Source organism: Sus scrofa, chromosome 4 (assembly GCF_054392235.1).
Source record: "Sus scrofa isolate SSC_HxYL_T2T_F1_AM1 chromosome 4, Sscrofa_HxYL_maternal_Yorkshire_Landrace_v2.0, whole genome shotgun sequence".
Classification (NCBI taxonomy): domain Eukaryota; kingdom Metazoa; phylum Chordata; class Mammalia; order Artiodactyla; family Suidae; genus Sus; species Sus scrofa.
Window position 1 is genome coordinate 65,445,424 of NC_139386.1, and position 27,551 is coordinate 65,472,974.

At 37.3% G+C, this 27,551-nt stretch overlaps 1 protein-coding gene and 1 long non-coding RNA gene across 4 annotated transcripts in view; one reads left to right on the forward strand and one right to left on the reverse strand.

Moving 5' to 3' along the window:
- PI15 (peptidase inhibitor 15) overlaps positions 1 to 18,336 on the reverse strand; it is a 28,321-nt gene extending 9,985 nt beyond the window's left edge. The window contains exons 1-5 of the mRNA XM_001926809.6: positions 18,193 to 18,336; positions 17,307 to 17,619; positions 1,752 to 1,870; positions 642 to 774; positions 405 to 520 (exon numbers count right to left, since the gene is read on the reverse strand). Of these exons, the coding sequence (XP_001926844.1) occupies positions 405 to 520; positions 642 to 774; positions 1,752 to 1,870; positions 17,307 to 17,579 (641 nt within the window). The 5' untranslated portion in view covers positions 17,580 to 17,619; positions 18,193 to 18,336. The remainder of the gene's footprint in view (positions 1 to 404; positions 521 to 641; positions 775 to 1,751; positions 1,871 to 17,306; positions 17,620 to 18,192) is intronic.
- Positions 1 to 27,551, forward strand: part of LOC146403832 (uncharacterized) — a 139,022-nt gene that overhangs the window by 34,920 nt on the left and 76,551 nt on the right. The gene's annotated exons all lie outside the window — the stretch shown is intronic.

The window sequence follows — 27,551 nt, forward strand, 5'->3', positions numbered from 1 at the left end:
AATTAGAGGCCCTTCATTGTCTTACTCATCTTATTTACCTGTTAAAAATACCTATTGGGGAATTCCCATTGTGGCGCAGTGGAAACATAGTAACCATGAGGATGTAGGTTCGATCCCTGGCCTCTCTCAGTGGGTCTGTAATCAGGTGTTGCTGTGAGCTGTGGTGTAGGTCACAGACACGACTTGGATACACGTTGCTGGGGCTGTGGCGTAGGCTGGCGGCTATAGCTCTGATTCAACCCCTGGCCTGGGAACTTTCATATACGTGGTTGCGGCCCTAAAAAGCAAAAAAAACAAACAAGCAAACAAACAAACAAAAAAAACCAAAAAACCCTATTGGACTACACTGGAAGATATTTAGCATGATTAAGATTCCAGGAAGGAGAGTCCAGCTGGGTACTTACTTGGGGGCATAGTTGCATACCAAATAAACTGCACGTCGCCATACAGCTCCCCAAACATTCATGTTTTGACAAGTGTGAATTGCACATCCTATTCGATTAGAGGTAGCCCAAACCATCTGCAAAAGTAAGCCGATAGACCATTATTCAAGTCAGAGCTAAGAAAATGCATGTTCACCAAAATACTAAGAGCATTGTTTAAAAGCATGAATCCAAAATGAACAAGACAATTTAAATGACCTGTGTATAATGTGTGCACATGGGGCCAAAACATCGCATAGGACATCTGGGGTTGCAGTCCTGAGGGTATGGAAAGGCATAGTCTTTCACTTCATCATACCATGGCTTGACCAACTGGAGAATAGAGCGATATCTAGATATCAAGGAAACAATGAGAACTTAAGAGTACAGCAGGCACAATAGATGGTGGACTCAATTGTTCTTTTTTGCAGATGATTCATGGTAAATCAATAGCCTACCCTCTCCCCATTACCATTACCACCTAGTAGAATCCTCTTTTCCTTGAAGTAGAGCCAAGCATGAGAATGCCCAGGACTGGAGCCAAGTGATTCTGAATCTAAGTTTGCAACTAGTTGTTTCAAAAAGAAGAATGCCAACCTTTCAGGAATCATCACCTCTGTCCTGTTTTAACCATGTCAAAAATTTCTTATATCAGAAACTTACACACAATTAAGGATTAGATATATATAAGAAGTTGTGATACTAGATTCAGTGTGATTTTGTTTTCCTTAAACTTGAATCATTTTAATTTTAATAATAGCACACCTGATTTTTCCTCCCTTATACAGAAGAAAATGGGTCTTTGGAATGTTGGGTGATGACATTCCACAGTGATAGAAAAATGATCCTATCACTGGGAACACCTTTTTCCTTAGTTGCATGTTCTTATATATGCAGATGTCTACACGTGTACATATGTAGACGTGTATAACATAGATACAGGTATATGCAAATATGGGAAAGTTGCATACACACGATAATGGCTTATGCCATTGCCAAGGGATTTTTCAGAGGTAGAAAAGACAGGATATAGGATACTGTCTGATCCTTTCAAAGACTCTGAGGTAAGTGTAGAATACAGGCTAAGGGAGAGTGTTCCAAGGATGAAAGGGAAAGCTGTTTTTTGGGGGTTTTTTTTAGCCTCTTTTAATAAATTAAATAATCCTTGAGGACATCTAAAACAGTCATAGGACAAGCATCAGTGCCTGACACATAGTAAGTCCTCAATAAATACTTGTAGATACGACTTGAAATCAGTGTCACTAACCCTTGGAGTCCATAAGCAATAAAGTTGTGCGGATAAACGGTATCAGTGAAATTGCTTCCTACCTTCCAGTTCGGACAGATAGATTTTGACCCAAAAATCTCAACAAGTAAGATGGTCCATGGTCCCAAATGCAAGTAGCTGCCCAAGCCTCTGCAGATTTTGCAAGGTTTTCATCCCAAACCTGTGAAAGGGGAGGGAGAAAGCCATCAGCTTTACTAGGTTTGTTAGTAACAAACAAAGAATAAAAGGAAAGAAATGATTTTCAATTCTGGCTCCTCACTAAAAGAAAGCAAATTTAGACCATTTTTATTCAAAGGTCTGCAATACAATTTGGTTATTCCTCAGAAATCTTTATTGTTTTTATAGTGCCATCTACACAAAGTTTAGACATCAGTTTTAGTAAAGGATAGGTTAACAAAGATACCGTATCTAGGCATCACTTGGAGACACTGCTTACTGACCATTGAAGTTTGAACCCACCAAAAGTCTATTGATTTCCCTGGAGTTTATTTACAGCAATTGATCTGCTGAATTTGAGCATCTGTAGTATTTATTTGAAATGATCCAAGTATTATAACCTACAAAAGTAGCAATGGAAGAAGAGGGTCACATGTGCACACTTAACAGTCTATGAAATGAGTAGTAAATATACAATTTATTGTCATTTTTTAGAAAAACTAAACACATAATATTTGTGCAGATTTTATGCAGCCAGCCTATATTTCGAGTTCTTGTCCCTCTGAATGGATAAGATGGTTTCCAATAACTTAGTTGTGTACACTTAAAATCTGATCTTGTCTTCTAAAAAGGAGGAAAAATTTAAGAAAATTTTGGGAGTTCCCATCGTAGCTCAGTGAAACGAATCTGACTAGCATCCATGAAGACACAGGTTTTGAACCCTGGCCTCGGTCAGTGGGTTAAGGATCCAGCATTGCTATGAGCTGTGGTGTAGGTCACAGATGTGGCTTAGATCCCACATTGCTGTAGCTGTGGCATAGGCCTGTGGCTAAAGCTCTGATTTGACCCCTAGCCTGGGAACCTCCATATGCCATGGGTGTGGCCACCCCCCCCAAACAAACAAACAAACAAACAAAAAGAAAAATCTGCATGAAGACAAAAACATTTACAGGATCTAGTAGAAGTTAGATATTATTTATGATTAAACTAGTTGATTCATAAAGATGGTTTAAAACACTGTCAAGCTAGTAGGTTTGCCCTGTTTCCCCACATGGTTTCCTTCCATTCTTTGTTGTTACCAGTCATTTAGTTGGTCAGCTCATAATTGATTGATTTATCTTTGGACTAAAATATTGACCATGAGCTACTCTGCATATAAATTTAGCATCTTTTCTGTGGAAACTACATAGTCTGATTAAGCCATGAGAGAGATCCAGAATTCAAACTGATGTCATTTAAATAGCTACAGGAGTGTGGCTCCAAGAGATAGGAGGGATCTGAAAAGAAGGCAGATCCTTATCATGTTCAGAGACCTTTAGAGCTTGGGCCAAAGAAATACAAAATTGAGTCAAAGGATGTTTTAGCATGGCAGAAAGTCACTGACTTTTGTAAGTAGACAGGAGAATGAGAGAATGATATGATATGTTCCAGCCTGAAGATGAGATTGTTTTCTCAGCCATTTTCTTAAGTTTTGGTACCTGTGACAGTGGCTGCCAGGATCCTGAAGCACACTAACATCCAAGGCCCCCTTTTTTAAACCCCCATCACCATCTCTAGACAATAAGAAGTGAAGTCAGAGTGGAAGGCAACTCTGAAAATTACTTGAAAATATATCACCAACATTGTTTCATAAGACATACTTTTTTTTATAGATAACATCTTTTAATTGGAACCATAAGAATTAAAGGAAAAATTGTTTAAAAGAATCATGTTTGAGGTGTTCAAAAGGATAAACATTTCTGGGTAAGAGAAACTACTATTTGATATTAATAATAGTGGTTAGGAGAATGTGGCAACAGATTATTAAAGCAACAGGTTAGTCTTGTAATTTCAACATAGAATATATCACTGAGTAATTATTTATATTTGTGATTTTATGTTAAAAATTGTAAGAAGCTCTTGTTATAGTTTTAAATAGTACTTCAAAATTTAGAACTTTAAAGAGTCACTATTTCTTAGGCTTTTAAGACATTTATATGTATTGATGTTATTTTCAGTAAACCAACTGAAATACTAAAAATGTCAAATATACTAAATCTATAAATGCAGCTTAAAGTTTAAATTAATTTATAAGTAATAACAAACATTAAACAAATGTGATTGTCAAAACCTGCTATATTAATGAGTAGAACAAAAAAAGTATAAATGAAGCTAAATTAATGGGGAACCTAAAATATTAATTTTGAAAATGAAAATGACCTCTTAAAAATATATTCTGGGAGTTACTGTTGTGGCTCAGCAGGTTAAGAACCCAACATAGTGTCCCTGAGGATGCAGGTTTGATTCCTGGCCTCACTCAGTTAAGGATAAGGCATTACTGAAAGCTACGGTGTAGGTTTCAGATGCGTCTCAGATCTGGTATTGCTGTGGCTGCGGAGTAGGCCGGCATCTGCAGCTCTGATTAGACCCCTAGCCCAGGAACTTCCATATGCTGCAGGTGCAGCTATAAAAAGAAAAAAATAAATATGTTCTGAACATGGAAACCATTTTCAAAGACAAAATACTAAAAAAAAAAAAAAAAATTCACACTTTGAGTTTTTGAAGACACGTTTCTAAATTCATTATCCTCATGGATGCTCTAATAGCAATGGAATTGGAAACAGTATGGCCTGTCCTATAAACACTTATTTTCTTGGACTTTTATGTGGTCACTCCTCACATATTTAGATGAAAAGTAAAGGCAGTTTAGACAAGTTTTTGGTTTTTAAAAATAACTCAGCTGGGGCTTTTTGTTCTTTTTCTGGGTTAGATTAGGAAAGGAGTACTGACTTACAGAAGTGAGAAAGAACCATTAAAAAGATATCAAGTGATGACAAATGAGGATAGCCAAAAGCTTTTTAAAAACACTTCATGGGCATGATTGTGGTTTTTTTTTTGAAGTTGGTGAGTTAATTCCTATTAGGTGGGAAAGCTTGTGAAATGCCCATTAAAGGACACAGAGCCGAACATCTGAGACCTGGTGTTAAACCAGACAGGAGGAAGCAATGCGTTTTGTTAAGACTGGAGCAGGTGGGGTGGGGCAGAGGAAGAGAAAAGACTTCCACATAGGAAATCTGGGACACTGATTAGATTAATTAATGATCTTAAACTAATTCTACTTTATAAGAGAAGTAGTTAAAGGAATTGATTTTTAAAACTCCCTCAAGCCTCAAAAGTAACTACATAATATGGGACCACATTATATCAGAAAATATTCAAGTAGGATCCTAAGCATTGTTTCAATGTTTAAACAAAGGTAATGAGGACTTCCTTCAAGTAAGATGAGTACTATCTTTTGTGCAGGTGGGAACAGAAAATTTCTATAAAGAGATGATGTAAAGTACACATTTTTTGAGACCCTGAACTGGATCATTGCCAGGAGCATAAATTTCTTCAAAACAAAACAAAACAAAACAGAAAAGGCCCTCCCTTGACCCCTTTTCATCTTCATGCACTATTCATGCACCATTCCTCACCTTTTATAATGAAATATGTCAAGTGTTGTCTTAACGGAGAATTTTCAATTTCTCTCTTACAGTCTCTTTTGAACTCTTTCCCCCCCCCCCCCCATTTCCTGGTCTCGGTCTTACTTGGTCTGTCAGCAGCTTTTAGAATGCCTGACCACTTACTCCTCCTGCACCCACTTCCATTCTTTGATTTCAACACCCTGCTCTTGTCTTGTTTTTCCCTGGTGGATGCCTTTCCATATGTTTGCAGATTCTTTCTCATCACCATTACCTCTACATGCTGGAGGGTTCCCAGGGCCCAGGCCATGTCTCTCTCTTTCTCTTCTCTATTTCATCTATATTCACAGCCTAGGTAATTGCATCCAGTCTCATGGATTGAAATACTGTTTATAAGCTAGGGGTATTATTCTACATTATATCTTTAGCTCTCTCCACCAAATTCCAGTCTAACTTATTCACCTACCCACTTTAAACCTCTACTTGACATGTCCGAAATTTATTTCCAATATTCACAACCCTAGCCCCACTCCCCACCCCCTAGCCAACTACTCCTACATCTTCCTCCCATCACAGAATGGCACTGCCCTTCTTCTTCTGGCTCAGGGATCACCAAGTCTGTCCCATTGCCTACTTATGTCTTATCTATGGCTCTTTCTCTGTTATAGTGGCAACATGGACCAGAAGGCCTGCAAAGCTGAACCTATTTACTATCTGGTCCTTTACAGAAAAAGTTTATCAACTGCCATTGTAGTTACTCAGGCCAAAAATCTAGTAGTCATCTTTACTCTTTCTTTGCTTAATAATCTTTATATGCTCTATCAGCAAATCTTGATCCTCCCATCAAAATCCTGTCTATCCAGAATATAACCACTAATCATCACTGTTATTGCTACCACCTTGACTGAAGACACTTTCCTGTGTTATCTGGATTATTGAAAAGAGATTGCTAGCTGATGGGGTGTTTCACACATAAAAAGCCATAGTATATAAATTAATGAAGACATGGATAAAAGAAAAAAATATTCAGAATTTGAAGTAAGAGCATTTAAACAGGCTTGGTAATTAGGAAATAAAGGAAAGACTATTTCAATACTTACAGAGCAAATTAAACATGATTACTAGATGGACTGGTTGATGGGCCTGTAATTTCTGAACTCTGATGTGAGGTAACGTCATCACCATTACACTTACCTACTTAAGTTATCTTCTCTCTTGATATGCATGGGTGGTGACAGGAAAGATTGACCCTGCAACTACCTTGGCCTCAAATCTTGCAACAAACTTACCAAATAGGGACTGCTGCTTTGTCTTCGATCATGGAAAATGCAAAAAATGCAAATTTCCAGATCAACCAATAGACTTCTAGGCAATTCACTCTCTAGGCAGCCAGTAATTGTTTATTGGGAGGCACTGGGTGGTATGAATTCAACAGTCAGCAAGGCTGCCATGGACTCTGCCTTACAGTTTATGAAAGAACTACCAAACAAATAAGGGAATAATTGCAAATGATAATACATTATATCAATTCATTAGTATGTAACAAATTATACATTATCCTTATATAATGTATGTAATATACAAAGACACTTCCAAAAGAATCATGTGCTACGTAAAAGTATGCTTCTTTAGAAGTATGCTTAGTTGGAGTTTCTGTTGTGGCTCAGTGGGTTAGGAGCCTGAAGTAGTATCCTTGAGGGTGCAGGTTCGATCCCTGGCTTTGCTCAGTGGGCTAAGGATCTGGTGTTAACAAAGGCTGCTGTGTAGGTTGCAGATGCAGCTTGGATCCCTCACTACTGTGGCTGTGGCATCACCTGCAGCTCTGTCTGATTCAACCGCTAGCCCAGGAACTTCCTTATGCGACAGGTGTGACCCTAAAAAGACAAAAAAAAAAAAAAAAAAGTATCCTTAGTTAATTGAGTATATTCCCAAGTTTTCCACCCTGCAGACATCTGCAGCTCATCCACAGTGATCACAAGATGTTTTGTGAAAATGGATGCTGAATTAATATTCAAGTGAAATTTTGTGATAATGTAGACACAATCACTGGAATAATTCTTTTGGTTTAATACATTAATTATTTTAGCATATTGTTGCTTGCTAAATAAGTGTATATTTTAGCCACAAAATTATTTCCTTAGTTCAGTTTGTGTCCTGAATCATTCTCTATGATATTCTTTAGGCAAATGTTAGTTTTCCCCTGAGAAATCATCAGGATTTTCAGGGGAACTTTTTTAAGAAGACAGATGCCCAGCCCAATCCTGGACCTAGTGAATCAAAATGTCATGGTTAGAGACCTTGAATGTGTGCTTACCAAGTGGTTCTGTGCTCTTCTGGTTGGAAATAATTGCCTAAAGCTCATTTGGTGGAGTGTCATTCTGACTGCAGAGGATGTGGGGACTTGCCTCCCTTTTCCCACCCTTACCCACCCCCCTGATGTGTGTGCACGTGCACACACACACACACACACACTCTCTCTCTCTCTCTCTCACACCACATAAAAGGCTTAGGAAGAAGGGAGCATTTCTGAAAGTTAATTTTCACTTATAAGCACTTACATCATTACTTTTCTCTCAGCTCTGGGATTTTGATCCAAGGTTTGATAAAAATGAAAGATAGCATTTCATCAGGAAATCATCTGGCTGTCACAGACCCTGGATGCTAAACTCTCTGAGGATGTTTGTTCTGTGTATTTGTGGAAGACAAAATTATGAGTGAGAGACGTAAGGAAACCATTCTGTATGTTGCTCTGCCAATAAGACAACATCCTTCATTCTGAAAGTGACAGTTCCAGGTAAGGGAACATATAGTCTGTGGCTACATGGATTTGAATACAGAGAGGACAGATGGGGTTCACCACAGGGCATATTCAGGGAACTCTAAGTGGCTTTATTAACTGAGATAGCAGAGGTAACGTGTACCTGACTTTCTGAGAATCCAAACTCTTGAGGAAAGAAAAATAGATAAAAATGTTTTAAAGTAAGGGAATCCCTTTGCATTGTAATAATACTGAATCTGTATTTAAAACGCACATTTGACCTGTGAGAACCTTAGTTTATGAGAATATGACTCCACAGAAGCATGTACGTACCTAATCTGCCAACCTAACCCAAGGATGCAGCCGCAGAAGTAGAACAAATGGAGACAAATCTGTCACCACTATAGTGCACATCAGTTCCAGGTGCCTCACTATTAGAAGAGCTCACTCAAACTGAAATCCAACCAAAGTCAGCAGTCTGGTGAAAGGCATTCCTTGCTCAGAGCCTCTCTGCTTACAGATCCCAAAATGACCTAACTGGCACCTTTTCTGCTCTGTGTATCACATAAGCGACGGCAGAGAAAATAATTTGATTTTCCATTTCCTTAGTGGCATAACTTCCTACCTTTACCAGGATTTTCAGAAAGCAAATATCTTTGTGACACCTTCCTTACATTGGCCACACACTGTGCCAGAGGTGATGTGTACAGGTGTTTAACACCAAAGGGCTGGAGGTGTAGAAAGAAATGGCTGACCGGTGGGGCAAGGGGCTGAGGCATAGATGCTCTCAGCCTTCTAATACTTGAGACACGATCATAAAACAGAGTTTTCCTATGTGGTTGCCAAAGTTATAAAGAGTATAGGAAGCAAGATTTCATTTCACATGAAGAAATACTTTCTAATGTTCAGTGACATTCTCAGATAACATGCATGTAGAGAAATTCCCTGGCCAATGGGCTCCAGCAGGAGACGAACACTGGAAGGGGAGTGTGTATTGCATGGCCTTTCAAAACGTGGACTTTGTTGTCAGAGAGAACTGTACTTTCATCATTTTGATTTACTTGCTCTGTGACCTTGGGGAAGCTACATATGCTTTCCAAACTTCAATTTTCCAGTCCCTAAATAAGGAAAATTATCCCCATCTCACAAGGCTGTTGTGAAGCTTAGGCCAGATAATGACTGAAGAGATTTCACACAGCTGTAGCAGGGCGGGGTGTACTCAGTGGTAGGTGTTATTATTATTATTGAAGGATCAGGCAGTGGGAGAGTGGTGGTATCTGTGAACTGGAAAGCTGCCTGAAATGGGAAGCCATGTGAAGTGCACATTTGGTCACCTTATCTGGCAGCCTGAAGCTTAAGTGACATCAAGCTTTAATCTCAGTTTAGCAAGTGATCAGATAAAGTGAAAACAGATAAACCCTGAAGCAACTAACTAATCAGAAACAGAATTGTGTACAGACAATAAGGACCTTGCTTCCAGGGAAAATAACATCAGACAGTGGGAGATAAAAATTAGACAACATTTCAGAAGTTTTAATAGGTTTTAATTCCCCTCCTTAAATCCCTCTTTGACCTATGTTTTAGCTTTAAATTTGAAGACCATTTGTTGATGGATTCTGGCAATAGTCCTCCTTTCCAGGGAAATTAATTTCCATCAGCTATCATTTAATACTGGAGTTATATGCAAGGAGGACATTTTCACTTGTGGTTAATTTTTTTTCACTGACTTAGTGCTACAAAAATCTAAGAACTGACTTCTTGATTGTTAAACTACTTTGTGATACACGTGCAAACCCCATATCTTGCCATTGTCCACTTAGGAGAATGCAAATGCCTTTCCACCTACCCACTGCTTTGCTGAAAACATGATCTCACTGGAATGCAGAGGCAGATTTAGTAGAATGTTCACATTTAATGAAATTATAAAATATGAATTTGATGCACTTTTGTAAGAGAAAAAAAAAAAAAAAAAAACCTGTGCCCTTAAGCAGCATTTTTGGATGATTTCAGTTTGGAGTATGTGATGTGAAATTTTAAGAGTCATGAAAAGTTTAGTCTGTATACACAACTTTTGGTGCATTCTTTCATATTTGTGTCAAAAAAATGCTTGGTACCTGATTTTAAACACTATGGATAACATAAACTGAAAACATTCACATCCCATCTCTCCAAACCTCAGTCCACAATGTATTATATGCCAAACATTTCTCTTGACCACTTTTTAAGCTGTTAGTCTTCATCTTCCCTGCCTTCCTCCCATGCCATTCTTCAGATAGTCTCATAGACAATTAGACATCTCAAGTTTGTAACTATTTCATGGCCATTGACTGACTATTAAATGGTTTTCTGACATACTAAATTCAGGACATCAACCAGACTACTCAACTTCTATTTTCTCTATTTTTTTAATGAGTTTTCAAAAAAACTTAGCCAGAATATGTCAGAAAGATTAGATGGGCCTGGTGCTACCTAGGCCCCTGAAAAAGATTTGGATTATGTTGATTTAAGTCTCAGCACTTATTCTAAAAAAAAAAGAAAGAAACTTTCTTGCAAAAGTTCTTGAGTAGATTCCCAGACATAAAATCATCCATCCATGCTGTCTCCATGACACTGCCCTACCCCTGTTATGCAAAGTGGTCCCTTCTAATCACCGAAGCATATTCCCATCCAAAATTCTTTGTATTGAAAGAATGTTCCCTCCTACACACTAGCTACTTTTTAAAACCTTCATAGATGTGTACCCTGGATAATAAACCTTCAGCTACTTAATGACTACCAGAAACTTGCACTTTATTTTGTGTTCTACAACGCAGAGAAACCCAATTGTCCTTGTCAAAAATGGATGCATTCTCCTTGGCTGCTCCATCATGTAAATCTTCATGCTACTTCCTCATATCAATCACTCACTCCTACTGATTTGATCCCCAAATTCATTTTGCTACATCCGTATGACCCTGAACTTTATTGAGGCTTTAATGATCTCTCACCCAGATGATTATAACTGTCTCTTGACTGTGCTGTTACTTCTGTCTCTCTCTAATCTCTTTCTCAACCTGTAGCCAGAATGACCTTCCTGAAAGGCAAATTAATTACATAACTTCCCTACTTAAAACCTTCAGCCACTTCCCTTGATCTTAGAATAACACTCAGACAAATTTCTGCTTGCCTTCCCAGCCTCGTCAAACATTACGTTTTCTTTTATACACTATATCCAAGCCATGCTGAATTTCATCCATACCTTCAATGTACCATACACCTTAGAACACCCTTCCACACCTACTACACTCTTTCCAACTCCTGCCTGTATGACTTTTATTTATTTTTCACCTTTAATATTTGAATTCACTTTCTTTTTGGAAGCCTTTCCTGCCTGTCTAACCCTAGTCCAAGTCTAGGCTAGGTATGCCACCATGTAACCCCAAGGCACCCTGTATTTATCCTGCATTAACACTCAGCTTAGCTATCCTGCTTTGCCCACTTAATTGTCTGAATACAGTACTTCTGATAAAGAAGTGTCTCTAGGAATTCTCTGGTGACTCAGTGGGTTAAGGATCCAGCCTTGTCACTGCTATGGCTCTGGTTGCTTCTGTGACAGAGGTTTGATCCCAGGCTTGAGAACTTCCATATGCTGCAAGTGTGGCAAAAAAAAAAAAAAAGAAAGAAAGAAATAAAGTCTTTTTCTCCCCACTGAATCCCTTAGCACTGTGCCAGGCACATGCATAAATATTATGGAATGAGTAATTGAATATTGAGTGGCTCCTCCCCCCTAGAGCACCATAGTCACAGGCTCAGCATGGAATTCCCAGTAAAAGTTAAAGGTCTTCATTCAGTTGTTCCTCAGATTTTTACTGAGTGTTCTCTGTGGGATAGGTATGATGCTAGAATCTAGAAACAGTCAGCAGGAGTATAATGAAATTATTTTCTGTGCCATTGCATGTGGTCAAATACCATTTGCCACCAAAAAGGGCAGTATTGAATACGAGGAAATATGGTCATCATACATGTAGCCTCCGTGTGATTCACGGCTCTCCCTTCTACCAGCTCACAGGGAGGTATTGGAGCACATCATGGTAACGTTCTTACATGGGCACTTAGAGTTTGTATTTGCAATGATCACAAACAAAAACTTCCTGCTTTCAGCTGGCTCCACAGTTGTGAGAGCTGAACATTCATATATAAGCAATACTAAGTAAGTACTACTACACAGTGTGCACCTTGGAAGAGAATTTCTATGAAATGTGCCCGGTCTCCATTTGAAGCCAAGACACCAAAAGGTTCTACATTCAGAAAACAGGAATGTGGAGTTCCAAATGTGCTGGAGAAAAACTGTTCCTATCAGCAGTCTTTCTCAGTTCCCTGCTGGCTGGCAGTATTTTCCAGGGCCTTTCTAGTGGCCATTAAAGTATTCATTGAAAACAATTTGGGTTAGACACATCAAATTTCTCATGTTTATAACGAGAAAATTGAGTTATCCTTCTCAAATGAGAAGAAAGTGCCATCTGGGACAATCTATGGTTTCTTTTTTCTTTTTTTTTTTTTTAATGGTAAAGGTAGGCATCATAACTGTTTAGTCAACTATTGAATAAAGAAAATCAATAGTGGTTTACATTATCTACATTCTCTTCCATGCGAAGCCCAAATACATGAAATCCAAGTTTTTCATTATTCTCAAGTCATAAATTATTGTAGGTAATTCTTTATTGTCTATTTCCAAAGGAAGATTAATCATTCTCCATTCATCCAAGTTATGCTTACTACCTGCTGTGACTTAGTAACTAGTATTTTTCTCTTTTCCATAAAAGTATAGGAAGACTTATTCCCTTAGTTTTGCCAATAATATTTGCAGGTACAAACAAATGAATAGGCCCCATGATCAATATAGCAATTTTGGCTTCTTGAAATTATGTTACACTTTTTTTTTTCTGTTTTAAGTCGTTTAGTTCATATCTGTCATTATCTTCATGTTGTCCCTCACATGCCTTTCCACCATTCTCTATCATCTGTGAAGCTGCTGTCACATGTGCTCATGAATAACTTCCATTAGCTGTTCACATCTGTCACAGTGTGAAGGTGTAGGTGTCTGGACACCTCCTGTATCTTTACCCAAAGGAATTGTACTACCGATTCAGTGGTTGCTACTTCTTGGGTCACCTTCACTGCCAGTCTAAACTCCATCAGTTGCCAGTGCCATCTTTCTAAAATGTACCTCTGACCCTGCTCTAAAATCTCCTTGGCTTCCCTAAGTGCTTTTGTATTAAGCGATCCTCAGTCTTTTCTCAGAATCCTCAAAAACATGGCTAACTTGCTGTGCTTTTTCTCTTCTGGTGATTTTGCCCATGCATTGTTTACCTACTGTTACAGTCAGTCCTGCCCCTTCCTGAGCATCTATCTCAAATATCCCTCCTCCAAGGAGTCTTCCATGATTCTTTCAACTGGAGATTTTTGCTTCCTTCTGTGCTATTTATCTGTACTCTTCTTCTTTTTTTTTTTGTTTTGTTTTTTTTTGTTTTTTTGTTTTTGCATCAGTCCTAAGCAGCAGTGTCTTATATTGAATTATGTGGTTTTTTTTCCCCTGCTTGTTTTCCCTGGTTTGTTTACACTTTAGACACAAAGATTTCTGTTGTCTTTGGCTCTCATCCTCTCACAGAAGGGCTTCAAGTTTTTTTTTTTTTTTAAATGAATTTATTCAATTGACTTGAATTCAGGGAATATCCTACAAATTTTACTCCATGTTTGCATCTTTCAATTTCATTCTTTTAGAGATGATTCTTATTCTAAGAAACTAATGCGGTTTGTGGTTTAGAGTCATGGTTGAAGTTGCCCTTAGGAAGAATGAAAAACAGCTGGTGAGCAAGGAGCTTTGGAAATTTGTCAGTAAACTAATTGTAGAACAGAAGCCAAGAGTAAAGAGGTTTGACCTGCAAACACTATAACATGAATGTCAACACTTTGCTGTTCAAAGTGTGTCCACTTAATTTAATCAAGCACACATGAACATCACCAAGTATTTAAAGAAGATAAAATCACTTAAGGGGCTTTTAAAAAGAATTCTGAAAAACTTTTGTATTTTAGGTGCAGCAGATACAATATTATTATAAATAGAAAATTTTAAATATGAATATCAAAATTGATTCAACTTTTAAACATATAGCAATTCATAGGGATTTTAACTAAATTGACCAATAATGGTTGAATATTGTCTACATGAAAGACATTTTCCCAAAAAATAGATATATAAAGGTGACTAAACTGGTATAAAGGTAGGAGGTTTGCAAGAAATGTATCAATAACTATAATTTGAGTCTGATTTTAATGAGAGCAGAATGATAGACTGGTTATAATGCAAAGTTTTTCTGAGTCTGCATGGAGGATGCAATGAATCACTTCAGTGGGTCAGTTTACTCATAGAGACTTAGGATTTCACTAAATTGGGTACATTTCCTCTGATCTCAGGGACTTTGCTCATGCTCTTTCCTCTGTCTGGAATGGTCTTTCCTCATCTATTGTCATGGCTCTCTTCCTCACTCCCTCCAGGACACTCTCAGGGAGCTCTTCCCTGACCACACTATTAAATGTCCCAAACTCAACCTGTTTTATTTTTCTTCATAATATTATCACTTTCTTACCACAATTGATTGATTTATCTTGTTTATTGTCTGATTCCCCTGGGGGAGGCAAGGATTATCTATTTTATTCACAAGTATATCCCGGGTGCTTAGAATTGTGCCCAACATATAGTAAATGCTCAATAAATGTTAAGTGAATAAATACATGTGTGAATGAACTATATGCAGTATTTATGTGATAATTTGAAACAGTATTATTTTACTTTACAGAGATTACTGCTTTGACTCCTTTTCTCATTAACTTTACTAAGTGAAGGAGGATTTATAAAGCCTTTACTATACAACCAGTACTGTATTTGGTTCTTATAAAATAAATAACATGTCCCATATTTGAAAAGCAAATCATAAGAGAGGAATGACAAAAAAAGAATATGAATACTATATGACTTTAGCTGACCCTGTAAAGAAGGAAACAGAGATATCCTGACATCTCTAACAGTTGCCCCCAATGTAATATTTGTTAGATAGAGCAAATGAAAAGATGCTCCCCAATACAAGCTTGGTCTTTGAAATGACACAGACCTAAATTTTAACTCCAGTGATACCATTCATTATCCAGACCACCTTGGCCTCATCGTTAACTTCTCTGGGTCTAAGTGATTTCATTTGTAAAATGAAGATTACAGTCTTAACCTCATAGGGAGTCTGTGAGCTATCAAATGAGATCATCTGTGGAAACAATTAGCCAAGTACTTGGCACACAGAAGCAATTTAATAAATGCATGTGGAATGAATTAATTCTTGATCGGGGGGGAGATATAACCAGAAAAATATGGCTTTTTAAAAACCCACTTCTACTGTATATGATCCCTCTTCCCTCATATTATTAAAATAGTGACTGCACGAGATATTTATTACTTATTATATAAATCATTGTTCCCATTTCACGGAGAAGGAAGTTGAGTCTTATGCATATTAGGTAACTTGCACAAGGCCACAGAGTAAGCAGCAGAGTTAGGATTTCAACCCAGGTGAACGCCTTTCCAAAGCTAGTTCATTGGTCTTGATCCTCACCTTAGTCTACACAGCGATGTGATCGATGTGATCACCACCAAGAAGTATTCCCTAAATCCGAAGTCTTGATAGCACACCCTTTTGAGCTCCCATAGAATCGTAGGCATATTTCTCTCATAATTGATGTTTGAAAACATCTTTCTCGCCTTTCTATATCTGTACATCACCTTCTAAAAACACCTGTTCAGTCTAACAGTTCTTATTTTTAGATCTTGAGTGCATTTTCACTGCGCACCTTTCACAATAAGTTCCCAGAAACTCATAAAAGATAATGTTTATTGAACATTATTTTTCCATAGTCTCTAATTGTTCTATCCTTCCACTCATGCATTCCTCATAACAACTCTCTGTGTCAGATACTAACTTTGTCTCTCATATTAGAGACAATGGAAACAAAACACAGGTAATGAATTCATTCAACTAATGTTCCAGAACTGGGATTTGAACCCAAGCATTTGGATTCCAGAGTCCAAATGCTTAATCATGAGATTATATTGCCCTTCAGACACCAGGGCTGAGGAAATCTTCTCTTCCTCTTTCATTAAAAAAATCCTAGAAAACTGCGTCTTCATAGAGTCTAAACTGACCTTCTGTGAACCATGACTCTCTTACATTTGGCAAGACTTTATTTTTCTTGTAACACTGATATCTACCATTAGTCAAACTTTAAGAGCTTATTTAAATAAATAGATAAATTTAGAACCTGATAGAAACGCCCAAATTTTAGGTCAGCACTTATAAATAGTTGTTGGTGTTACCTCTACCCTCACCCCAACTGAGAAAATACCATGTCGGTGGTCTTCCTCGCCTTAAACAGGCTCCAAGCTGTGCTCTTGGAAGGTGCTGTAAGTTAAACCATGACTTCACATAAATTCAAAACCAAAACCAAAATTTTTAAAGACACCTATCCTTTTAATACCACATTTTCTTTAAACTTTCTAAGTGAAATGATTTAAACACAGAGAACCTATTTTTCATTTTTAAGAGAGAGCAAAGAATGTATTCATGGCAAGTTGGAACAGCTTGCAAATGTGCTGGCTTCACTGTTATCTGAACGACAAAGCATTAAATCACAAGGAGGAGAAAGTCAGCATGTTCTCTGAGAGTACAAATAGATTCAAATAGATTTGTGTCAGGAAGAGCTTTGTCCAAGAAAGAGAAGAGACACCTACCCAGAGAGTAAATTATGTGCATGAAACCTATAATTAAAAAAATATTTTAAAGAAATATTTTAGCTGATAAATATGACTATTAGATAAGCAAAGCACAGAAAAAGTTCCATGTGATTTTTTTTTTTTAAGTTAACTTTCCAAATAGGATCAGTCAACACCCCCCACTATTTATCTGTTTCTTATATAAAGCCTGATTTATCCATGGTTATGGGACTCTGATAAAAAAATTAGAACCCTTCCCTCCGTTTTCATCCTATGATGGAACAATACTTTTTAAGTTTACCAGACAGTTAAGAACCTTCTCATAAGTTAAATGGTGTAAAAAGCCCTATATCCCTTAACATATAAACACTCTTTGGAGTTTTCTAACCTACAATTTAAATAACGCATCCTCACCCAGACGTCAAAGAAAACAAATTTCTCTTACCATATATTCCATGTTTGCTGCTGGTGGGAACACTTTGCCCCGAACTTGATTATGATAATCAAGAATGGCGATCATGTCATTCTGCGAAATGTAGCGCTTCCGCCTCACTTTGGGGATATCCGCAGAATCTAGTTGTGCTCTTAGAGCTGCTTCAATATCAGTGAAATTATTGGTTGGCGGGGATGAGTCAGTGGAATTGAGTAAGACGACGGCACTTGCTTCACAGAGAAGGGAGAACAGGAGTGCACTGCTGACGGCAGAGATTGCTATCATTTTGAGGGGCGGAGGGGAGAGGCCACCGGGTTTACCTTGCCTTAAAGCAGAAAGGTAGAGTTAGGGTCTATGAAGGGGAAAAAAATGAGGGCCAGAGGGTGTGAATGCACAAAATCATTGCTTGATTTGCCTTGCTTAAAAAAAAAAAAAAAAAAAAAAAAAAATCCAAGCGAATGCTGAACTCAAGCCTAGGAGACAATTTGTAGGGGTCTCTCTATATTTTACTTGGCGTTATGAGGTAGATCCCTAAGAGGAACTTCCTGTAATAGCTAGAGAAAAATAAACAGCATGACTACTAACCCTAAAATGAATGTGAGCCATTTACCTCAAATGCCTGAACAGCAGAATGCATTACTGCATATTTATTTTCAGAGGGAAATCTTTAGGAATTGAAATCTATCATGAGAGTGAAAAGAAAAAAAAATGCATCCCAGGTAATAAGAGAGAATGTGCTGATAATGTCCCCCAGACATATATGGACACCAAGTGATAGAACAGATACAAAAACTTATAATCCAATCCCATTTCTAAAAAAAAGAAAAATAAGAATTAAAATGTGAGCTACTTTAAAAGCAATGCATGCAAAATAAACTTGTTGAGCTAAATAGCTTACCTCTGCACAATGCCAAAATGAATATAGTATTCTTCCAAAAATTTAAAGTTCTCTGCTAGGTTGTAGCATGAACACTTGTAAGAGAGGAGTGTGTCTTATTACAAACTCTCAGAGAGCAAAACTCTGCAAGGTTTGAGTGCTGCTGGCTACAGGAACAGCTAACAGCTTTTATATGTCACAGTCTGCAACGTCCAGAAAGGGCAGTCTTTCTTAGGGTCTCTCCTAGCCAAAATCAAAGGGGAGGGGTTTGGATAGAAAAAACAGTGATTGGGTGGCAACCTTTTAATGTGGGTGGTGAGGAAATTGAGTCACACCCACAGCTTACAAAGAACAAACCATAAAAGACAAACCCTTTTTTTTTCCCCCCTCTGGGCTTCCACCTTTCTGTGAGTGGTTAATTTTTCTCATTTAATGCTTTCTAGTTCCTAGTTCCCAAAGGAGGAAAAAAAAAGATACTGTGAGTTCTTGAAAACACAGAAGACTGAGTAACAAGCAGTACATTTTTTTACGACAGCAAATGACATGGGAGCTGAAAAGAGCAAGCTGATATTAAATCAAAAGATCAGCTCACATAGTTAATCTGGGTGGCCACAAATATGATTCAAAAGGGATGCCAGGCAAGTCAGTAGTAGCCAAACTATAGCATATGATATTAGGATAATAGATGCTCAAGTGGTTGTACTTTCTGTCTCCATGTGGCTTTTATTCCTCAAATTTATGTATTTAGTCTCTCTCTTTCTCTTGTTTCACTCTCTCTTTTTCTTTCTCTACAGACTGAAGCAGCAAATTATTTGCCTTTTACCTGCCTTGTATAGATGCAAATAGAGAAGCTTATGACAAATGACAGCAGCCAAGATAACATCTGTTTCAGGTTTAGAAGCATATAGTTGAAATTTTAAGCCGAGAGTAGCTCAGCTTCTTAGGAAGCATATTGGAGGGCACAGCTCAGAGGCCATGAAGAATTTAACAGCAGCGGTAGCTGCTGCCAACAGTCAGAAATGCCTTCTTAGAAAGATGCCATTGGAGCAAAATCTGTGTCTGGCAAGATAGGAGCCAAGAAAGTGAATATTAGGGCAATTTATAATAGAAGGACCCTTAAAAACCCTGTGTCATCATAACATTAGCTGAATGTGGACTGTTCACAGTCCATGGCAACAGGAATCTCAGAAGCTACGCATCATTCAGTTAAGAAACTTGCTTAACATACACTGACTGGTCTGGTTTGCCTATGTGTGTTAAGTTTCCGGCATGTTTCAGCAGGAGGAGTAGGATGTGAATTTATAGTTGTCAGAAATGATAGTCATGTGGTAAGATGTACAACAGATTGGGAGCCAAGTTTCCTGGGCTCTATTCCCAGTTGGGTCTCTAGCAGTATGTGTGGTCTCATACACCCTGTTTAACTCTTTGTTGGTCCCCTTAAAAATGGGAGGGAAAAGATGTGTATTCGATGGTGAGGTGAATATCATCAAATACCATAAGAGAACAGTAGAGTGTTTGAAACTGAAAGTGCCACTCAAGTTCAAAGTACAGTGGTGAGCTGCAGTCTTTGATGTTGCTCACGTGTCAACATTCAGGTTTTGCTATACTTTAGTGAGTATTAAATTCCTAACCACATTCACATTATTTTAGAAAAGCTCAAGGTGCAATACTACAAGCCGTAAATAGGAATTAATATTGAAAATATAAGAACATTTAATATGAGTAGAGGAGGTGCGTAGGGAGAATATAAAACGTTAGTTCATTTTGAGGGAGTGAACACGGCTGCTCACAGCATCAGTTAAACAACTGGAGCTGTCCAGCAAGGGTCACACCCTTTCAGAAAGTACTCATGGCACCTTGAATGAATCTCAAAGATGCCGTGTCAAGGATTCTTGAATCAAATAGGAGCTTAGAAAGCATACTCTCTGTGGGCTGTCCAACTTAAAGATCCCAGGACCTTTTGAGAAATTACTGTCAGCACTGATTAGCCTATACTTTTCAGCATATCTCTTAGAGCTGTCTGGCAGATAGGAGACTAAAGGACTTTTAATGCCTAATCAGTAGACATGAGCCTTTTTTTTTTTTTTTTTTTTCCTCCAGGGTGGCTGAGTTCTTGTTTAGAATCATATAAAAATCAACCATTGTTTTCAAGATTACCTCTTTGTCCTGTGTACAAAGAGATATTGTTCATCTGTTGAGGTGTGACTTGAAGTATTTCCACGGGGATAAAAACGTGTCCCTTGAGAAACCTGTCTGAACCAAAAATGGGTTTCCTCTAAGAGAAAGTGGAGGGATAAAGGAGGAGAAAGAGGAGGAAGGAATTTCTGAGATGGACCTATGCATGCCCAGTTACAGGAGGGCAGAGCTGATAGTTGCCTAATCCTGAGACCCTGAGGCATGTCAATGATTTCAGATGTCTTTCAACACACATGAATTATATTGTGGAATTTCAGACTATTAAGAAAACCCACAAGGCTATGGAATCACAAAAGAAAAGACCTGTGGGAGGAGAGTTAAGAATTCCATTTCCAAGCAGACGTTATTGCCAGAAGAAGTATTTGAAATGCTTTGGAAGTAATTTTAATTTTAAAATACTTTGCAAAATTAAGAGGCATACATCCAAGTTGTCAGTAAAAGAACTACTAATGAACAACTAACAATGAGGTGGTTCTTTATGAGATCTCTTCTTGAAAAAGACCGTTGATGTGTTTAGAAACCTTTAGGGGAATGCTTGCCAACACAGACAGAAATGGAATGCAGCTATGTTACCAAGAAGAAATACATATACAATTGGCAGCAACTATTGTCCACCTTGAAACCTGTGGGAAAATGGTTGCGATTTGAAAATTGAAATCAGATGCATTTTAAGTGTCCCAGAATGGCACAACTGCTTAAGCAAAGGTACTTTGAGTACGTATGAGTACAGATACACATATGGTTTTAGTCTAAATCCTTTCTGGTCGTAATATGTTCCAGGGACTAGTGGTATGGATATTATGGGAGCTTGGTAGAAATTCTGCATTTCTATACAGAATTTCAGGCTCCATCCAAGACCCCCTGAATGAGAATCTGCATTTTTATCAGGGTCCTCAAGATATGTACATGCTCAAAAGTTTCAGAAGTACTGTCTAAATCATTTTTTTTTTCAGAAACACAGAGGCACAAACCGCTACCCACATACCCATTGAATAAGCTGTAATAAAGATCTATTTATGTTGTAATATCAGGAGGATCAAAGATAATTAGATGTATACAAGTATCTACATTGAAAATGGGAACACAGGTTAACCTCTATAAAGAGAAAAATGTGACCAGGAAAAGCTAAGTAGAACATCTCACAAAGAAATAATTTAGTAGTGGTTAGAGCCTTTTTAAGATTACTGTATAATATCATTAAAATATGATATTATAAATATTATAAATGATATTTAATACATTAATTTATCACAAGGTTGTTGAAATCATTGAATGCAGTATATATGAGTGTTTTGTAGATCGCGATGTGCCGTACAAATAGAAATTATAACCTTATTCTGTCATCCCGAAGACAGAAACCAAAATAATCCTTTGTTCCTTATTCTTTTTCACCTTGCTTCATGCATCCACTAGCTCTGCAAAGCATGTGGATTCTTATCCCTGAAATGTCAATCTACCCTCACTTTTTAAAAATCAGTATTATAACTTTAAAGTTACTTTCATGATCTTTTCCTAGTATCACTCTAGTGTGTCTCCTGTTGTTCATTATCAGTGTTACCCTTTGTTATTTTCCTAAAAAGTGAGCTGGATCATTTCACTCATTTACATGTAACTCTCTATTTGTTCTCCATTGCCCATAGAATCAAGTTCAAGTGCCTTGGCCTGCCTTACAAAGGTCTTGAGAATACAAATCTATTTACTTTTTAAGCTTTATCTACCTCAACCAATGGTTTCTGTTTCTGTACCCTGGCTACACTTTATGCCCCAACTATACTTAATCACTCTTTTTCTGTTAGCTTCAGTACGTTAATAAGCCTGTGTGTTTGTTCATTGGGTAGGGTGGCAGCCTTTTGCCTCTTATAATGTAATTATTACAGGTAATTATGGATGCTATTATAAAAAGAGTTTAGAAAACAGTAAGATAGCACTGCATTAGTTGTGAATCGATCTCTCTTTAATAAATTATTTTCTTATTTACAAGCCTCATGTAGAGTCATCAGCCATTTGTAGGTGTCTAAATGAGCCTTGAAAATATTTCCCTTCCCATTTAGCCATTTATAACCACTTATCAATCTAGAGTATAAGTAGGGGATAATTTGATGAAAGGTGGAGATGTTGCAAGAATGGTAAAATGTGTATTTCCATTTGTAATGTTGTGGAGGATTGTGAACTCATTAAGTTCAGAAAATATGAGGGATAAACTACAAAATACTTCCAAATTTTGAGCCCTCTGTCTCATTAATACTATATATAAATATATACTATGAATAGGTTTTATATAGAGGTTGTATATTATATTTTTATAATATATACATTTATATATTAATAATAAAAATACATATATTTAGGGTATGTAATACCAAAATATCACATTATCAACATGTTTGAGAAATTCTGTAAAATACTTCTCACCTTTGTATAATTATAGTTTCTTTTATTATATTACCTAGTATTGTGAAGCCAGATTCAGAGTATCTGTACTTTAATGAGCCATTATCTCTCCTTTTTCTCTTTCTTACCAAAAGTGATTAGGAACTAAATATCATATGATGATAATTTGTGTGATGATTCCAGCTTCTCTGTGTTTATTTTTCCTCAAGTGAAAACAAAACAAAACACTTAATCGGTTTCCTTCAGTGATAACACACAACAATTAGCAATTTTGTGTGATCAAAATTGAGTTTTCTTATTGCCCTGAAAAGCATGGTTCCAAAGCAGCCTTCTGAGTCCCTGACACAACTTGATTCTAAGCTAAATGAATACAAAATGATAAAAACAATTTTTCAATGGAATATTTAAAAGTAGAATAAATTTGTTTTATAGTTATACAAGGTTTTAAAAACTTACCATTCATGTACCTTTTTGGAAAAGGTATTGAAGAATTTGCTACAACAAAACAAAGAAATAAATCAGAAAGGAGATAGATATGGAATCCAAGAAATAAGTCTACAACTTGAGAATAAGAGATTCCTTCGGAGATGAAAATTCCCATGATAATGATGAAGGGAAACCTCAAGCAAAACTTTGTCATAACCCAGGGAACAGCCAATCTAGACTGGAATAGAAGTACAAAGAACTACAACATAGAGTGTTTCTAAGGGGAGAAAAATGAGATTGGTATATTTCATGATACTCTTTAACATATTGATAATATATTCATAAAACATTGCAGGAAAAAGGAAATATAACCATAGAATACTATGTGGCTCTGCCATTAATATTTATGTGTACATAATGTAATATTATATAATGATATATACATAATATAAACAATGAGTAGAGCTCTAACCCAAAGATATAAAATTATTCTCTCAGAAGGTGAAGAAGGAAGTGTGAACTTGGGTTTTTATAGGGAAGGAGGTGGGGCTCAAAAGAGCTGAATACTTACTTTCTGTTATAGTAAACATATGACATCAACCATTGCAAAACAAATTATTCCAATACTTGAAGATTAAAACAACAATAAATATTTATTAACTCACACAGTTTCTGTGGGTCAGGAATTAGAGAGTAGCTTGGTAAGTGTTCTGGCTCAGTTTCTCATAAAATTGTACTCAAAATGTTGGGACTACATTTAAATGATATCATGTTTGTCTCTCTCTGTCTGACTTATCTATCACTTATAGGTAGAATCGAAACTAATAATACAAACGAACTTATATACAAAACAAAAACAGACTCATAGACTATGTAAACAAACTTATGGTTATCAAAGGGGCAAAGTGGGAGGAGGGATGATTGCGGGTTTGAGTTTGGCGTATGCACACTGTGGTATATAGAAAGGGTGGTCAAGAGGGACTGGCTGTGTAGCACAGGAAACTCTACTCAATATTCTGTGATAACTTATATGAGAAAAGAATCTGAAAAAGAATGTCTGTATGTATATATATAAAACTGAATCACTTGGTTGTACAGCAGAAATTAACACAACATTGTAAATCAACTATAATAACACTTTGATTCAAAAAGTAAAGCCAGCAAAAAAAAAAAAAATGCTTGGGAATAAATGTAGTCAAATTTAGTCCAATGGCTGGACTTAAAAGGAGTTGGAAGATTAACTTCCAAGATAGCTTTTTCCCTTGGTTGGCAGATTGATGCTATTGGCAGGAGGCCAACATATGTAGACCTCACCACATAGACTTCTCCATAGAAGAAGTCAGCTCACAGCCTTGAAGCTGGCTTCCTCCATAATGGGTGATCCCAAGTGAGCAAGGTAGAAGATCCAGTGTGTCTTATGACCTACCTATGGAACTAATACCAGCATTTCCACAGTATCCTGTTGGTTACATGAACCACTCAGACCTTTTAAAGGAGGGACAAGATGTACAAGACCATGAACCAGAGGTGAGAATTATTGAAGGTTGTCCTGAAGGCTAGCTACCACAGGAAATTTTTGGAAAATAGCTATTTTTTAAAAAAATCAAGAAATCTGCATATTAATTGAAAATATGGAGGAAACTACCAAGACGAAACTATTTAAAGAGGTGTAAGTGATTGCTTCTGGGGAGCAGAAATACAGCAAAAGTAAGGTACATGAGACTACCATATTTTTTTATTTTAACTTTATAGAACTCTGAGTTTTTAAAGTATGTACATTTATAACCTAATTAAAGTAAAATGAATGAATTCCTAAATATTAATTTGGTTAACAGTGCAGATGTGAGTTTGCCTGTGTGCTCTGTCATGGGACTTGGCTATGTTACAGAAGCTTCTTACTGACTGGAGGCTTTTATCTTAATAATTCAATAGCCTCACTCCTAGAATAACTCTCCAATAGGTTCTTGTCTACCTTCCACGTTTGAGTTTGAGGCTATACTTTCATCTTCCTGTGGTTCAGTGGAGAAAATGAGGCCTTGAATGAATATCTATGTAGCAATTGCTACTGTGGGTATTTTATGGCCCTGGATAAAGAGGAGGTAGCCGTAACTCTCATCTCAGGGACTGTGTTGCTAGTTTAAAATGAAATGTTTGAACACCATAGTCTCTGGTTTCTTTAGGGTCAGTATAAAAGGAAGGCACCCCTTCAGTCATCTAATTAATCCTTAAAATATCCTTTGGATATCTTGAGTAATAATCTCAAGATTCTTAAGACCCAAGTGTCTTGTAGATCAAGAAGGATCTCATAGCTTAACTATGTTTCATCAATTTATGGACTTTGCCAGCCCTGAAGGAGGACAAACATGAAGGAACTCTTCAAACAGCTAACGAGTTTGTGTTGGTATTAGAAACATAGCTGATTGGAGGGTTGTATTGTCCTCCACTAAGAGACTTTAATACATCTGGAAGATTGTATAACTGAATTTATGGCCATCTAGCCTCAGAAGGTATAAATACCACACCCATAATTAGTGCACAAGAGATGAAGTTACAGTGGTAAATTCTTTTATTTTCTTTCTTTTTAAATTAAAAAAAATTTTTTCCCCCATACCTGATCCACAGTGTCCTGTCAGTTTTCTACTGTACAGCAAGGTGACCTAGTCACACATACATACATACATTCTATTTTCTTTCTTTTTATGGTTCCACCTGTGGCATTGAAAGTTTCCAGGCTAGGGGTCAACTTGGAGCTGCAGCTGCTGCCCTGTGCCACCTCCACAGCAACACTGAATCTGAACCACATTTGCAACCTACCCAGTGGAAACACTGGATCCTTAACCCACTGAGCGAGGCCAGGGATCAAACCAACATTCTCACAGAGGCTACATCAGGTTCTTAACTGACTGAGCCATAACAGGAACTCCTTCAGTGATAAATTCTGGTATGAGATATTGGTTATATCTGGTGAAACACACAAAGAACGAACTTGTTGGAGTTGGTTGGGATTGGAGTATGAGTATTGATTATTTAATGAATGGAAAAAGACTTGGATATTAGGACCATCCAGAAATTGTATGGTTATCATACAGAGGTAAAAACTTAAACTTCTATTCTAGTTTATAATATATACTTTTCCTCCCTAACATTTAGGATAAAGTCGAGGCTAGAAAAGAATAGCATGGTGACCCCAGGGTAGGATATTTATGTCTATATGCCAAGAATATATCAAAATAAAGCCCAAAAGGTCTGTGCTTTGGTCAAAAAGAGTGAGAGATTTTAATGCACTTTTTCATGGCATCACTTCAGGCTTTGCCTATAGTCGACATTCAAAAGATGTTTGTTAAATTTGATAAATAAACAGATGCTATATCAGCATAGCCTTTTTCTAATCCAGGACCTCAGCACACAGCCAGAAAAAACTTGTGCTCTCCAAAATCCATCTGTACTCTGGCCAGAGTCATTAATTCTGCTTGTTCCTTTCACTGTGAAGAAGTTCTGGATAAACTTTGTGGGAAAGTCTCGTTAGCTGCCCAGTAAAAATGTAGAAATGAACATATGAGATGGTGGTATTAGGATGCCTTGAGCTGTTAGGCAGATTATGTATGACAAAGTCCATCATTTGTCATTCATAATGACCATGATTAGAGATGTGTAATCAGGTAGCCCTTATGAAGGGTGATGGGAAGAGCATTAAAATCTCTTCAATATGTGCCATTCCAGACATTCGATAGTAACCTCAGACTTCTGGTAATCAATAGTTATAAAAAGTTCTACTGAGAAAAATTATGCATAATGGGTTACTATTCTGAAAATAATAAATGGAAATCATTATTATGCTTCCTGTAAATCATGTTCCCACAAAGCCTGACTGCCATTGTGGCCCTAAGGAAGGGAATGGATTAACGACACCTCAAGGATGAAGATGTTATCATATAACACAAGTGTCCCTTCCAGACAGAAGAGAAGGGAAAAGAAAGCCTTTCTTGTTTCAGAGACTGTAATAAGAGAAACAGGAAGATAGCTGCAATAGGTGTAACTCATCATTCCAGGTTGCAGTCCTGGAAGAGGAGGCATGAGTGGCAAAAGAGAGATAATTACTATATATGAAGCAGAATGCCAAAAGTAGAAAGGCTTTGACTTACTTCTAATTGTGGCTTTTAGGATGAGGACAGTTGCAGGGTGCACCAAATTAATATGTCATTCCCACAGGTGAATGGAGTGGTGGCACTGACAACATGGTATATTTGAGCAAAGAGCAGAGGTAGTATATGCCAAATCTCTCCCTGACCCCAGACATCACAGAAAACAATCCTCAGCATCCTCCATTGGTGGAGAGGATTGAGCGACAAAAGAGCAATAATGAAGGA